Source organism: Ixodes scapularis, unplaced genomic scaffold (genome assembly GCF_016920785.2).
Source record: "Ixodes scapularis isolate PalLabHiFi unplaced genomic scaffold, ASM1692078v2 PGA_scaffold1__304_contigs__length_218370807, whole genome shotgun sequence".
Taxonomy (NCBI): domain Eukaryota; kingdom Metazoa; phylum Arthropoda; class Arachnida; order Ixodida; family Ixodidae; genus Ixodes; species Ixodes scapularis.
Window position 1 is genome coordinate 120,181,138 of NW_024609846.1, and position 15,258 is coordinate 120,196,395.

The 15,258-nt window shown below is 53.3% G+C and overlaps 1 protein-coding gene across 4 annotated transcripts in view; it reads right to left on the reverse strand.

Moving 5' to 3' along the window:
• The window catches only part of LOC8035542 (msx2-interacting protein), a 220,444-nt gene extending 205,776 nt beyond the window's left edge, over window positions 1-14,668 (reverse strand). For all 4 annotated transcript variants that reach the window (XM_042290909.1, XM_042290907.1, XM_042290908.1 and 1 more), the window contains exon 1: window positions 11,942-14,668. In XM_042290909.1, coding sequence (XP_042146843.1) covers window positions 11,942-12,024 — 83 coding nt within the window. In that variant the 5' untranslated portion in view covers window positions 12,025-14,668. The remainder of the gene's footprint in view (window positions 1-11,941) is intronic.
• Between the last annotated feature and the right edge of the window lie 590 nt (window positions 14,669-15,258).

Here is a 15,258-nt window from a genome sequence, read left to right on the forward strand (position 1 = left end):
CATTAGCATAACCCCGAAGAGACCGCCGCCGCGACACGTTCGCCCACGCCACGGGACGCGTCGCGGTAGCAGCAGCTAAGGTCGTCGCGACCTCCCTTCAACCCCAAGCTGACAGCGCGGTGGGGGCCACGCACTCTCGGCGAACTAACGAACAGTCTCCCTTCCGTCACCTAACTCCGCTCTACGCACGTGGTTATGGGAGGGAGCGTGATCACGAGGCGAAAGGTAGACACGTAACTCCTTCAACGAGCCCGTAGCTTCCCCCGGCACCGTCGTCAGCTTAGGGGCAGGCGAGAAGTCAGGCGACGTTCGTTCGAACGATGCGGGGGAACTCGGAAAGGCTCGTCGCCTCGTTTTCGTCCCGCAAGACGAGCCTTTCCGAGTTTTCCGCGTGCATGCTCGGGAGGCTGACGTCTGCGCAACTAAACACTCGCATGCGGCTCACGTCCGCGTTCCATCAAGATGAATAAAGATGGACGGCCCTACGCCCTTCTCTCAACAAGAAGCCCTAAAACGCTCAGCCGAGAAAGGTGTGCTTTCGCCCTTCCGACTAAAGGCCCGCTAACGCAAGACCGTTTCTGCGGGAGCTTACGTCCGCCACGACCGCGAGTAACTGGGACATCGGCACTTCGTACGAAGATCGCGATGTCCCGCGGATTCACCCCCAAACAGACTCGTCTCCCGTCGCTGCCCATGGCGACGGCGATGACGAATAATTGGCAGAGCAACGAGCGTTGCCCCGTTCGGCGCCCTATACTATTATTGTCACTGAGAAGATGTCCAGCACGTACACGGTCGAGGCTCATGAGAAGCCCAAGCGTTGTCCAAGGTACGGAGCTCGCTCTGGAAGCGGGACAAGTGAAGAACCTCCCGCCGTTCTAGTCCCGTCGGTGACGACAGTGTTGGCAACCCGGCGTTAACGACGGAAGCTCGAGTTCGCGTCGCGCAAACCCGCCATCTACGAAGGGAAGCTGGAGTTTTACGAAATTGAGCTCCGCGTGAAATGGAGCTGTCAAAAAGCTAAGGAGTTCAACAACGAGGAGCGCAAAAAAACGAAGTCGCCTCCCGCACGCTTGAGAGCGGCAGAAATAATCCTCACCAATCACCACATTCAAATTAAAATAAAAATGTGGAAGGAAAGAGAAGGGGTTGGGGGGGGGGGGGGGGGGGGAGAGATTGACAGAGAAGATAACGGCGAGCTAGAGATGGCCCGCATTAAATATCGCGCCTCTTCTCAATCACGATCAACGCGGGAGCTCCAAAACGCGTCGCGAAAAGAACCAATATGAAGGGCTCGATACACATCTCGGAAAACACACACACGGAGAGCGAGCGCCGAGACACGTATCGCCCAAAGACCCGAGAAACACGTCGAAAGCACAGCATCATGCGGGGACACCTCTCAAAACCCTAAAACGTGAAGCGTAGGAGAAAAAAAAAAGAAAAAAAACAACGAAGATAACAGCAGCATCCAACGCCAGCAAACGCCAAGCAAACATTGAAATGGGCAATCAGAGAGGAGCAGCGGCCACCAGCGCTTCTCCGATCTCGCAGTCCCCCCGAGCCAGCAGACCCAGAGAGCTGGCGATCGGGTCTGGATAAGAACACAACCTGGCTGAGCAACCCACGCCACCGGTCCGACCGACCGACCAACCGAACGACTCGGCGGCAATCCCGCGGCGCACCTTATCGGCAGACGGTCTCTCCGCGGCGTATCGCCTCCTCCCGCTATGATGGCGTTGCTGCTGCCGTCGTGGCGTAATCTGCCTCCCTCCTCCCCCCCTCCACACACACACACACAGACAGACACAACACGGGCTCGCCGGATATCTCCTTATCGGCCCCCTTCGAGCAACAACCGCCCAGCTAAGCGCGCTGCAAGGCCGCGGTCGAGCGCCTCAGCGCGCTCGGTGCCAACTCTGCCGACTTGGAGACGGAACGCGCAAGCCAGCGGCATGGCACGTCAAAAAAGCGTCCCGACAGGTAGAACCTCCCATCGACGACGGACAAGTTCGGTGGTCGACCTCGATCGGCGCTCTCGAGAGTGGCGTGCAAGTTTTAGAATACAACGCGCTTAAAGCTACTGTCGCGGGCGCGTGGCTTTCATTCGCATTTGAGTTCGGAACGGCGTCCTTGCGGGCGTCTCAGCTGAGACTGCTAAAAAGAAAGCCCAGCCCAAGCCAGCTCACGAGCTGAGCGGGACTCACACCGCGCCTCGAGACGCTCGCGCGCCCCAGCCTTTGCAGTGCTTTCTTTCAGCGCAATCTCAACTGAGACGCTGCTCTTTAGCAAGGCGGCCCAGTTCTTAGCGATACGACAAGCGCCGACTTGCAGCACGTCTCAGCGCGACGCAAGGAGGTACAACCGCGCTCAGCTTTAGCGTATACAACACTGTCAAAGCTACTGGCGCGAGCGTGCGGCTTGATCACGCGGTTCACGCGTGCGTGTTACCGCGCAAATGAGACGGTAGGTGAAGCCACGCGCTCGAGCCAGTAGCTTTGAAAGCGTCGAACACAACGAACGAAACTTTGTAGACCGACACGCCCGGAAAGCTCTTGGATGGAGCTCCTGACGTTTACCAGTGAAATTCGCCGCAACATGGAAAGGAAGCAAAGGAGAACGATCGAGCGGAGCTAGTTTCACATAAAAGAAGATATCGAACTGATTCCCCTCGAAAGTATTAGGATGAGCAACGAGTAAGATAAAGTCGCCCCATACCGAGGCTCGAGCAAAAGCTCCACAAAATCGCTTTCTTTAAAGGTCGCTGCGGTCGGCCAGAGAACATGCGCAGCGGCGAAATCGTATCGACCCCGGGATGGATCGATCCTTCCGGAAACGTTTTTCCCAAAATTAGACGATTGCCTTCCGGCGCAGATGTTCGGAGAAGTTCGTGCTTCCTGCCGGCGCCGCCAAAATAGCCGCTCGCGGGGCCCCGGAGCGAGGCACATGTCCGGGCCTACGCCGGCAATCTCCAAGGCGGTGCGCGCGCGTCACCGTCTCGGCGGGGAACGCTTACTTCATCCGCGCCGCTCACAACACTCGATCGATCACCGCGCAGTGGCACCCAAACGCAATTCCTCCCCGGCCGAGGGTCCCCAATTAACCCAGGGGGCACCAACCGAAAGGTCGATCGAAACCGCGCACCGTTCTCTCGCCGAAATCCCGCATCCTGTACTGGCTACGACTCGCCAGCGGCGGCCGCTCTGTACCTGAGCTCCGAGAGGAATCATACTTGGCGATTGCCCTCGGAGAATGACTGCTCTTCCAGTTGGCGATCGCAGTTAGTCGTCTGTTGGGCTCGAAGCAGAACACGACGCCATAGCGCTAGTGGATGCTACAGCCAGCTGTGTCCACGACAGCACAGACTAAGTTGAAATGACGCAGCGACAATCAAAAGTTACCGGGGGGCTGCACCGACGCGAGAAGAACTGCAGCGGCCGGAGCGGACGCAAACATTCGTCCGCAACTACACTGAGAACTATAATCATCAATAATCAGTTTCATAAATTACATTTCACCAAAAACGACATGCCGTTTCTATATGCTCGCTCGGGGCCTCACCACCAGCACCGTTTCGCCGGGCCTCGGTCGCTTCAGCTTCACCTGTCCAGGACTGCACACGAACCAGTGCAACTCCTGGCCTCGAAATCTTTTACAGCGACCCCAGTGCCATTCCAATGCTTGATTCCCCCGGGCAAAAAAAAAAAAAGGCATTGGGCTGAGAACGTACGCGCGGTGACCTGCTGTCCACGTTCAGAACGCCTCTCACAGACCAATAGACGAAGACGGCGATACGCGGAAGGCGACGACTGGAATGGCCTGTACCCGGACCACTCTTCCCGAAATAAGCTCTAGTAGGTAGGCAACGTCGCCGACACAGTCCCGGAGGAAAAACGAGCCATACGCAAAACTCCTGCCAGCTATCATCGTCACCATGCCATTCGGAGCCGCCGCCATATTGGAGTTTTTGCCGTCTTCCATCTGCGGACGAGGCACATCAACATTAAACTCGGTTTGCCTAATATTTAACAATATTTTGGTAAACTCGAAAGGTTGCTATTAGTTTCGGAGCGCAATCAGCAGCAACGAGTCGCGAGACTCGTCACTGAAGCAATTGAAATCGCCCCCACCCGGGTAGCTGAGAGGTCTTTATCGAAGACGCGGGGTGAAGAAGCGTTCGTACTATACTTCGTTTCAGCTTCGGTCCGAGCGTGGCCGATGTTATGAGCCGAAGGGCCAATCGAACAGCGAAAGGGGCACGACGTCATGGCGTGCTCTCTGCAGTTGATAGGACCAGCCGGGATACGCCGTCTCTCTGTGCGCGCTCCTCCGCCGGCTAGTCCCATCAAACGCAGAGAGCACGCCATGACGTTGTGCCTCATTCGCTCTTTGATTGGCCCTTCGGCTCATAACATCGGCCGCGCTCGGACCGAAGCTGAAACGAAGTATAGACTAGCAGCACCGGATCATAGTTTAGATCTACGATTCCCACTTCGGCGGGAGCAACCAATGGCTCTCTTGGGCGAAACTATCGGCGCGGAAGCCCCCCCAATATGGCGGAACCTCGATAACTGATCGCAAATACACTAGATGGCGCTTCTTTTTGCATGTGATATGTACATATACTACAAGACATCGTACATGCCACTCGCCCACAGTGCCGGCCTTCGCAATTACGACTAACTGGGAGTGGGAGAGCCTTTTTGAGACCGACTCGTTTCAGAATCTCCTCCGAAAAGCGCAAAGTTCGGACGCGACCCCATTCCTGGAAACTTCCGCGTGACTTGGAAATGCGCGTAGGCGCGCACGGGCATTCCTGCAACGAGCCAGCGCTGCCGGAATGTTTACCTTCCCCGAAAATATACGCCACGGCGCAGAGTACGCGCTGGCTTCCACGAGCAGAGTTATCGCGGGGAAAACAAAAATAACGGCGACCTTTGTCTCTAAAGTCGTACAATGCATGGAGTGCAGCATTCAAAGAACGATCGTAGAAATTTGTTCCCAAGTCATTAAACTGTCGTTTTGGGGAGCGTAGACAATATGCCTCGTCAACTCATTTTCCCGCTAGATTGATCGGGAAAACCGACCTCACGTGAGTCAGATATCACGTGATACCAGAGAACGCGACATCAGTTTCAAGTCACTCGACGCCAGTTTCCCCGCTAAATGTGGCGGAGAACTTCGAAAACGATCAAACGAACCAAAAAAAAAAAAAAAAAAATCTAAAATCGGGGTTTCGATAAAAAGATTTCTTTCAAAGAACATACGACATTTGTCTTCACGCGTTTTGGTGACTAAACTGACGCTGCCCGAACAATCCCGGGTGATTCCTGGCAAGAATGCAAACCCCCCACCCCAGCACATTCATTCCAACGCCCGAGAGGATGTCGTCGACCTCGCCGTGGGAGAAGAGAAAGAAGCCGCACTAAATTCACAGCCGCCCGACATCTTGACAGAAGCGTCGTGGTCACAGCGGGCGGACACTATCGCGGGGACTCGACCCGCACGTCCCACCGTCAGGCTACGCCGCTAATCTCCCTCTGGAGAATTGCACCCAAATCGCCCAACCACCGGCTAAGACTCTCGATTCGCTTATCACCGGGGCGAAAAATGCTGAGTCACCGAGCTGTGGACGCATGCGCAGCGCCTGATATGCCGCACAGCAGAGCGCACATGCTCAGAAGACGTTCCCCAGCCCAGCAGACAAAGAAGGCAGCGCGCAGAAGGCGATCTTTGGATAGTTATTGACGCGCCATTGACCCGTTGGTCACGAGGGCCACGTCAGCGTTCGGCTAGAACTCGGCCTCCAATCGGAACACGAGCCCCAGTCGACCGCTGACCGAGCACTCGTGCCCAGCCCCTCGGTAGGTGATCTAGAAAATTCGGGAGCACGGCTTCCAGCTACACATGCTTCGCACTGACGTTACATCGTCCATTTCGCAATACCACGGAAGAGAATGAGGGGGGAAGCGGCTTTTGGGCGAATTTTGAATGACGGGTTGATCTTCTATAATCTTCTCTCGACTCGAGGGAGAATAGCGATGCTTGGGCACGTCTGGGACATACAAAAGAGAGTCCCAGTGAGAGGGGAGTTCATTCTACCCCTCGTTCCTGGTGGTGGCCGGAAAGCATGTAAACTCGGTTCTGCGATAGTTTATTTATTGTCATAGATCAATCTATGGTCTCTAAATACTATAAAAAAAAAACATTCTCTATTAAAATCAGTATCAAAGATCGATTACCTGGAAACTTTCGCAGACACCGGAGGGTGGGCGCCCTTTGGTGTGTGCAAAGCTTCCGGCTAGGTGGCGCGAGCCGCCGTCCGATTAAAAGGGTTTGTCCATCCATCCATCCAATAGTTCAAAAGAACCCAACACACATACAAAAAAAAAAAAAAAAGCTGCATTTTGCTGTGCGTGATTCGTTTAGCAGGCGATATCGGAACCATCAAAAACGACGAGCGCAGTGACGAGGCACTTTTGGCGCTTCTTGATCGGTTCCATCGGATCACGGCGTTGGCTCAGGTCGGACTTCAGTGTGGTATAGACAAATAGGAAAATGTATATTACTAGATGATCTCTCATTTGCTCCATCTCCATCCCGAAAGGTTCGAGATGCGCGTGCCTGCAAGCCAAGTGCCCTCGATGGTCGACGTCGTAAAGTACGCGAGCTCGTGCAGACGAACCGCCGGTCTCATCGCAAGACACGTCATCGAAGGGGCGTGCCTCTTTCGTCGGTCGCCACTATGTCCCGCGTCACGCAAGCCGCCAACTGTTCCGCGTCTAACCTCGTTCTTATTCCCATTGTCCTTTGTAGCAAGGTCGGTGATTGAACGCGCAGCAGGCAGGGTAAAGCCATTCAAGTTCAAGTCAGCTCTGTATTACTTCGGGAAGCTCCCCTTGCGTCACAGTCATTGTTTTATTTTATTTTTTTAATAAGAAAAAAAAGCTCAAAAACAGTTAAATCATATTTCACTTTTTCTTTTCCCGGAGAACAAACGCAAAGCAGCTTGCCTCGTGCGACCACGACGAGCTCAATTACCTCGATGTTACTCGCTTGCTAGAGTGGCGACATCTTTTGGGAGCGCAAGTACCGCCTTTTCCTGGCCGCGGCCGCCATTTCGCCTCCTGACCGGCGCCGAAAACGAACGCAGACTTGACGGACCACGTGACGTTGCGTGCTCTTCGAGTCACCTCGCGTTACTTCAAGAGTGCCCACGCTCAACAACTCATAAACGGCCGCATAGAGCGAGAGGCAAGATGGCGGCTCCGCTAGCAGACGACGGAGCCGTCCTCACTCCGAAAGGGCCGTCAGTCCAACAACATCGAGCAACCCACACCGAGCAGTCGCAGCACGCCGGAAGCATCTCCACTTCCGTTCACTGCCGCGTGCACTTCACTTCGTGCACAGACCCGCAAACGCCGCTTTTGTCCCTCGTACAAAAGTAGAATTTGTGGATGCACGGCTGTTTCGAAGGCGGGCCGAGGTTATAACCTCGAGCAGAGGGAGACACTCAACTGCAGAGCGACCCCGTGCTACCGGTGAAGCGACTTCGAGCAACGCATCACGAACAAACCACAGCATGGCACAGGTTCGAATCGCTCAGCCTTTACCGCGCAAAGGAAAGCCCCGATGCACCACATCTGCTTCCTTTACATTGAGCCATTCGATTTCGCAGAACCCTACAAAAGGGGGTCAACTACCTGTCCTAGAAATATCAGTGAACAAGGGAAAAAAAAATATATCGTGACCTCCGCTACTGTTTTGAGAGACGAAAAAAAAAAAAAAAAAGGTTTTCCACACACACACACGAAAAGAAAAACAAAAATTGCGCAACTCCACCGATCTGAGAGCGAAAAAATAAACAAATGTACGAACTACGGGTTACTAATAATGCGCAACAACGGATTCATCACCTCGAGTTTTTTCGATTAATCCCATCTCTTTGTTTCGAATACTCGCACACGCACGATCGCATCTGTGAAACTGTGCTCTATTCAGCCAACACATGCGCACGCTTCCTCTCCCAATCACCTTCGCTTTTTCTTTCCTTTTCTTTCTCTTTTTTGTTTGTCTCTAGAAACAACGCAGCATTCTTTGAAGGCAACTCCCCCCCACAGCGTGACCACGAAGATGCCACAGCTGCTACGGCTTCGCAATTCGAGCGCACAGACCTATTCCGGTGTTCCACAAGGAAATTCGTCAACGCGCCCCGCGGTGCGGGCACGCGAGATGCCAAAACGATCGCATCATTAACGCATTGTTCTTTTGTTTTGCTTTTTACAACAATTTTTTTTTTTAAATAAGAAAAGGCGGCGCCTTTAGTGCGACGCTTACAATCACGTGATCAAGACGTATGGTAAATGAAAGAATAACCGCAATTTTCAAACCCGCCGCCAGCCAGAACGCGATTTGGGCATGTGAGAAAATAGCGGTTCGGATCCAACAGCGCTGCCTCATTTGTAGCCTTCACACTGCAAGGCAAATCCAAGACGACCGGTTCGCTTTAGTGTCGAAGCTAGGGTTCATACGCCGCGCGATTGTAGTTCTTACACGATTCGCTTGTCGGAGGAAGAAGGATGCTTTTTGGCGTTTGAAACGCCTTGATAAGAGAGCAAATATATCTAATCTGAAATGCCCCTACGTGTATCCTAATCTGACATGCACATACGGGATATCACGAGACATTCGAAAGCTTTGTGCCGCATTGTCAACACGGCGATTACCGCCGCTTTCAGTGAAAAACCGAGACAAGTCGGCAAGATGTTTATCAACTCAAAAAGGCCGGTCAGTTGGCAAAGTCACTTCTCTCGAACAACAACACAGGCTACGGGAAAGCTTCCTCTGACGAGCGTTGAGTGGCGCGATGAGTGGGAGAGACCGTCGCTCCATCGTTCGTGCTTCTTTGTTTTGTTCGGGACTGCACTCGCTCCACGATATCGCATCAATTAATGTTGCGTCATCCCCGTGTCAAGAGCGGGCCTAGTGCAAACAACAGATAAGTATTTTATATACACATTTTGCGCCGAAAAAGCTACGAAGCTGAGCTCTCTTATTTCAACCTGCGCTTGGATTCCGTGTCGCCTTCAATACACAGTTTTCCATCGCTCATCAAGCAGGCAAAAAATGCCGAGTCACTAGGCTGTGCATGCCCAGAACGCAGTTCAGCAGCCGAGGATGCCAGCGCGCAGAGGGAGATTACTGGAATGATCGCTACCATCTTCCAGTTCGACTCGATCGTCACTTGGAGCGGAAAGGTACTACATAAGCTCCCTAAGGCCGACAGGACAGTAGAAATACTGGGACTACGAAAGATGCTGCGGCCCGCGAACTCGCCGTCGGGGCCCCTCGCATCGCGCACAATGCAATTACGCCGCACGAACCCGGTTAACGAACGCGGCACGATATCCATCGACCTTCTTTCGAAGCGACGACGCGCCGAGCGAGTGCCGCCGAGCAGACATCATGGCGGCCCGCTCGATGCAGACGAAAGACCCAGGCACCGACGAATCCGGTCCTGGGAAGCGAGACAACAACAGCACCGAGCCGTTCGCCACCTCGATATATTTTTTTTCTTCTTTATCCTTCGCTCCTGTTGTTGCTTCGACTGCTCACCAGCGCGATGACGACGGTATTTGAGCACAACGACCGAGCGCTTCATGCGTTTTTCTCTTAACGCGTTCGCAGGCAGAAAAAGACGCGTGCGTTACTTCGACCGTCCTAAGCGCGTCGACGGAAACGCGTGACTGGCTTCCGTCTGAATGGGTCCCGTAATGAGCGAAACGCGCCATCGTCCGCTACGACAACAGCGACGCAAATGGACGCCGGGCACCACTTCCGTCGCGTTTTTACCACAGCGTCCCGAGATCGTCGCCAATGCTAATGACGGCACGCGAAGTTTCGAGGCAACCTTCGAATGGGCCGGCCCAACATTTGCGCAGCGGTGGTTTCCGTCTTATCGAAAAGCCTCGCGGAACGACCTTTCGCCTCGGCGCCCGCCCGCTGCTCTCGACTCGCCAGATAAAGAAACCGACGCGAAAAGTCACGCCAGCTTCTCACCCGAGCTCTCTTACTGCGTCTCGGGTTTGGGAGCGACTGAAGCATCCCGAACGATCGCACAGCAGCAGCCCCCGGGCGTGCATGTAACGCTACCGCGCAAAGAACAAGGTACACCCTGCCTGAAGACCCCAAAACATGTACTGCGAGACCTTGAAATTCGCTTTGTCGAGAAACGACATTTCTTCCCGAACAGCAGTTTTCGGCGTCGGGAGCCAGAAAATGGCTTCTAAAAACAGTCGCGGGCCAGCCCTAACTCCGTAGAAACATACGCGATTTTTTTTTCTTTTTAATCTATTTTAAATTGTTTTTTTAAAAAAAGGCAAGAAGTGTATATTGTTTACGACGTGCCCAAGTTCTTCAGTCACTAGTCGAGAAGGGAAAAATAATAAGAGGCACCCGCCGAATCCCAATAAATACGCCACGTTCTCATCCACCCAGGGTCACGTCTCCGTAGAAATGGCTCGTTCGCGACGCCTCATTTCGTTCCTCCAGATCCTAGACGGTTTCCGAGAACTACCACCGGGGGGGGGGGGGGGGGGGGGGGGGGGGGGGAATATAATGCACAAGGAGCGGAAGCACCCCCCCCCCCCCCCCCCTCCAAAAAAAAAAAAAAAAAGTAACTAAATAAAATTTCTTCAAAAGAGAGCCATAAACAGATGAGACGATCCTTCCACAATTGCCTTCCTCCTCCCTCTCCTCCGCGCAAAACACCTTTAAAAAAAGAAAAACAAAAAGGCGGGAAGAAGCAGCGCGAAAATTTCTCCGGGGGCGCACAAGCGAACCGGGCAGGAAAGAGGGCGCAGAACAAAAGCACCAAAGAGGAGAGAAAAGAAAAAAGGAAGCAGGGCCGTCGGGGGACCGTATACCAAAGCGAGCTGGGCGGAAAGCCGCTGCGACCCCGTAGCGCTTGCCGCCTCGCGCGCTCCGCCGGCGCCCCCGTCGACCAGAAAACCGCCAAAAAGTCTGCGCTGGATTTCTGGGGACACGTCCGATAACCACAGCCCTGGCTCTGCACGCAGAACCATGCGTGCCTCGCCACACGAAGGGGCACTTTAGCCATCACCTCGCCCCAATCTTGGTTCACTGATCGGTTGAGAGAACGGGCTGAAATGGCCGCGCACCACGTGAACGAAGCGCCCGAGCCTTTGCAAACCGGGCACAAACGCACACACCGTGGCACATTCGATCGCGAGTACGCGACGCCGCACGAAACAACAACGCCAGCATGCAAGGGGTGCACTGCGGCTCTTATGCTGGGCCCCTCACGGGGCGGAAACAATCGGCTTTTCTGAAGGACGGAACGTCTCGGCGGCCGTAGAGCCGTCGAGAAACCGGAGACTGGTTTCGAATCCCGCAGATACTGCGAGAATCGAAGCGCAGCTCTTCGTTTTGTCGAAGGCTCCGCGTGTGGGTCCCAAGGGTCGGCGACATCCAGCGAACAAAACAAAAGAAAAAAAACAAATCCGACAACAAACAACACGAGCAGTTTACCACAACAACACACTCGTGGCACTAAATAAACACCGCGCGATCGCCCGGCACGCCTAAAACAACGCAAAGGGAACCAAAAGTGACAGTCCCGAGCGAGCAACAGCGATCAGCCCGCGAACGCGTCGCCTCGGCGCCCGAGCAGCCGTCCCGCCAACGGCGGGCTGCGTGCAGGCCCTCGTGGCGAGGTCGCCGGGCGTCCGATCCCCCCATCCCACACACCCTGGCACAACCGGAGCCCGCACAAGCCGGCGTAATCCAAGCAGCACACACCCCGGCCCGAGCCCGCAAGCCCGGGCCGACACACTGGACGGCGGGCCGTCGCTGACGCGACGAGCACGGTCGCCCCGCCGGAGCGGCCGCCGCCGCCAAGTTTTTAAGCAGCATCACGTACCGTTTGAAGTGCTCCCGTATCCGTTCTTCTCGAATGTTATCCGGTAAATTTCCGACCCAAAGGTGTCTAGTCTCTCTAACCATCTTGCATTGCTGGCCACATCAGGACATCATTTCGCTGGACACACAGCCCCATCAAACATATATCATACACCGTGTGTTTTCTTCGCGGCCCACACTACACGCACGGACTTCTCCGCCGCGAAAAAAGTGACGTCACCTGATCTCGCAGACTCGCGCGAGAGCCGGCGAGAGTTGGCCCAAGGACCGCCCCTCGCAGCCACGGAAACCCTCTTTTTTCCACGATGTTCGCCGATGGGCGGAGTCAGGAGCGGGTCACGCGGCACATGACGTGTTCGCAAAGCTCGTTCGCTATCCTGCGCCTGCCTTCGTCCGCCGGTCCTCGCTCCCGCTCCGCCATCGCCGAGAGGTTTGCCGCGCTGTCGCTTGCATTTTTGTGCTCGCCGGGCCGGCGCGTAAATATCGACCTCTGAAATCATGAGATACGGTGTCCCACGCGCACTGAAAACATCTCCTGGAATGTCCTCGGTTTCTCGAGTCTATGCATTACTAGTTGACGTTTTAACGCGACACCGCTCGCTTCAACCCTGGCGGTCCACGCCGTTCACACCTGGCCATCGCTGAGAACAGGCTCGTGCCAGTGTTCTGATTGCGGATTGGCCGAGACCACGCAAGAAAGATTAGCTTATAAAAGCGAGAAAACCAGAGTTCGTTGGAAGCAAGTAACAGGAAGTAAACAACACCAGTGCCCATAGTTAACGTCGCTTTGCGACGCCATCGTTTGTCATTTTGTAACTCAACAAATATTAGCATGCTTCGAATACACACCCACCAACGACACATGGCCTAATTCCAAAGAGATTCTACCACACGATAAGCTCGAAGGAGCATTTCTTCCCTTTGAAGAAGACCGTGTTGTTCGTCTACATCACACTAATGCTACTTGTACGCTTTCAGGAGACGTACGCGCTTGGAAAGGAAATGATGCTCCGTGGGAACTGCGCAAAATGCCTCGAAATCCCTAGCATTTTCTAATGTCCCGTCGTCAAACACGACATTCAGTCCTACGCCTGCAAGCTGCGGTGGAAGACGCGCGGCGCGGCCAAGGAAAAAACATACATACGGATCTACGGGCGTAAATGACAGAACTAAAGGAAAAGAAGACGCAAAGAAAACGGAAAACCGCCTTCTCGGTGACGCCATTTGCCACGTGACTTAACCTAGTCCCCGCCCATCGAGCAACTTCGTGAAAACATGTTAGAGCGGTTCGACGGGGAGGGAGAGGCCGGGAGGCCAAGATGGCCGTACTTTCACGGACGTGGCAAATTTTCTTCCGATTGCCTCGAAGGCGAAAAACGAGCTTTCAACGTCTTTTAGAACTCGCAGACACCCAAAAAAGAATGCTAGTACTTCCGAAAATGACGTCCACCGACCACTTACCTCTTTTTTTTTGCTCAAAGCATTCGTACCAGACACTCCGGAGCCGAGTAAAAGCGACTTCGAGCATTACGATAAACGCTTTCCGTCTGCAAGTGCACGAACTCCGGAGACTTTCGACGAGAGCAAGACGCACAGGTTAGCCCGATGGACATCTTTATAAGCGAAAATCGTACACAGGGGCACATGGTTAGGCACGGGGCTGAATCCATCGCGCGGCGCTCGTTCGCGAAGGCACAGTTGGCACGAGACAGTTGAAGAAACTGAAAATACTCCCTGACGGTGGTCGACGGCCGGCGTGACCGTGGCGCGACTCGACATATCCCAGGGGCGAAGCACGACCGTCGACGAATAATCCGCCATAAACGCAAGCCACCAAAAATATCCCCGCGGCGTCGATAATACTCCGGTCGTGGGTCTGGGCTTCTCTCGTTACCATAATCCATACTCGGGTGCCGGGGCGCAGTCGCTGAATCGAAACAAAAAATGGAAATCCCGGCGGCAGTCCGTTTTTTCGAGAGGGCCAAGATGGCGGCCCTAAGATGGCGACAATCCTACGGGCGCCAGCGCAAATCCAAGCTGGGGCGGGCACACCGGCAACGCTGTGGAACAAATAATCCGTCGTGATTCGCTTTTCTTTTAATGGTTACAAGCACAAATAATCCGTCGCTCCTGGTCGCGCGAAGAAGGCAGGCACGCGGCTCCGGGCGCACCACCGCTCTTTGTAATAAGAACACCCAAGATTCTTTCACCTTCTTCGAACACAAAGAGCGTTCCGCGAACGTCACCAGCAGCCGTTCAGTCGGGTTATGCGCCTGCGCACTGCGCACGTCTCTCCGGTCTCGCCACTTCGGGAAAGGAGATTGGAGTCGCAGCGCCCTCTCTTTTCGCCGTCGAGAAACGCAGCCCCGCGCTCCTCGCCGCCTCTGCATTCTGGGTCATCGCTGGGGCGACGGGGAAGCCAGCCCTGCCAGCCAAGGCAAACGCCACATGCGGAAAATTGAGGACGCGAGAGTGCCGGCACAAATGCCTGCGAAAAGAAAGAAACACAGAAAAACGCCAAGATCATTCGCGCTTTCTCAGTTCCTTGTTTTAGGTTGGGTGACAACAAATAACGTTTGATTTTATTTTATTTAAAACATTGGAATATATTGATTGAGTTTCAGATTAATAATTAAATAATGCTCGTTTGCGGTTACGTAATTTATATAGGTTATTCGGCTAGATTTAAACTAGGAGCTCGGTACCACCAGGCGAAATTCCTAACCTTTAAAAAAAAAAAAGAATCTAACCCTGAGCCACTGAATGAGGAAACTGTTTATTACGTCACCGGGAAAACGCAACGTGATCTTGATTATAACAAACGCTTAAATAAGTAAAACAACCTCGGAAAAAAAAAAAAAGAGATAATTTTTTTTTTTTTTTCTTTCTTGGCGGCAGATTTTTCTAACGTGTGAACTGAAAGCCACTCAAACGCAAAGGGCTATACTGTTCAGCAAAACGTTCTTCAATGAAGAACTACGGAATTCAACAAAACGTGCCTTGTTGTTCCTAAAATTTCTTGAACTCCTCAACACCGACTCGTCTAAGTTGAAATTGTCGAACTCTTTCTAACAAAAAGTTGGCCAAGAGAGTGGTGCGAGACGCGGTCCCGCAGCCTCTTTCTGCCCCTTTGGGCAATTCTTGTGTTTGAATTGCCTCGAAACTTGACCGAAGCCAAGAAAAAGAAATATCACCTTGTATATATATATATATATATATATATATATATATATATATATATATATATATATATATATATATATATATATATATATATATATATATATAAGGTTGTGTTGGTTATTGTGATAAACCTGA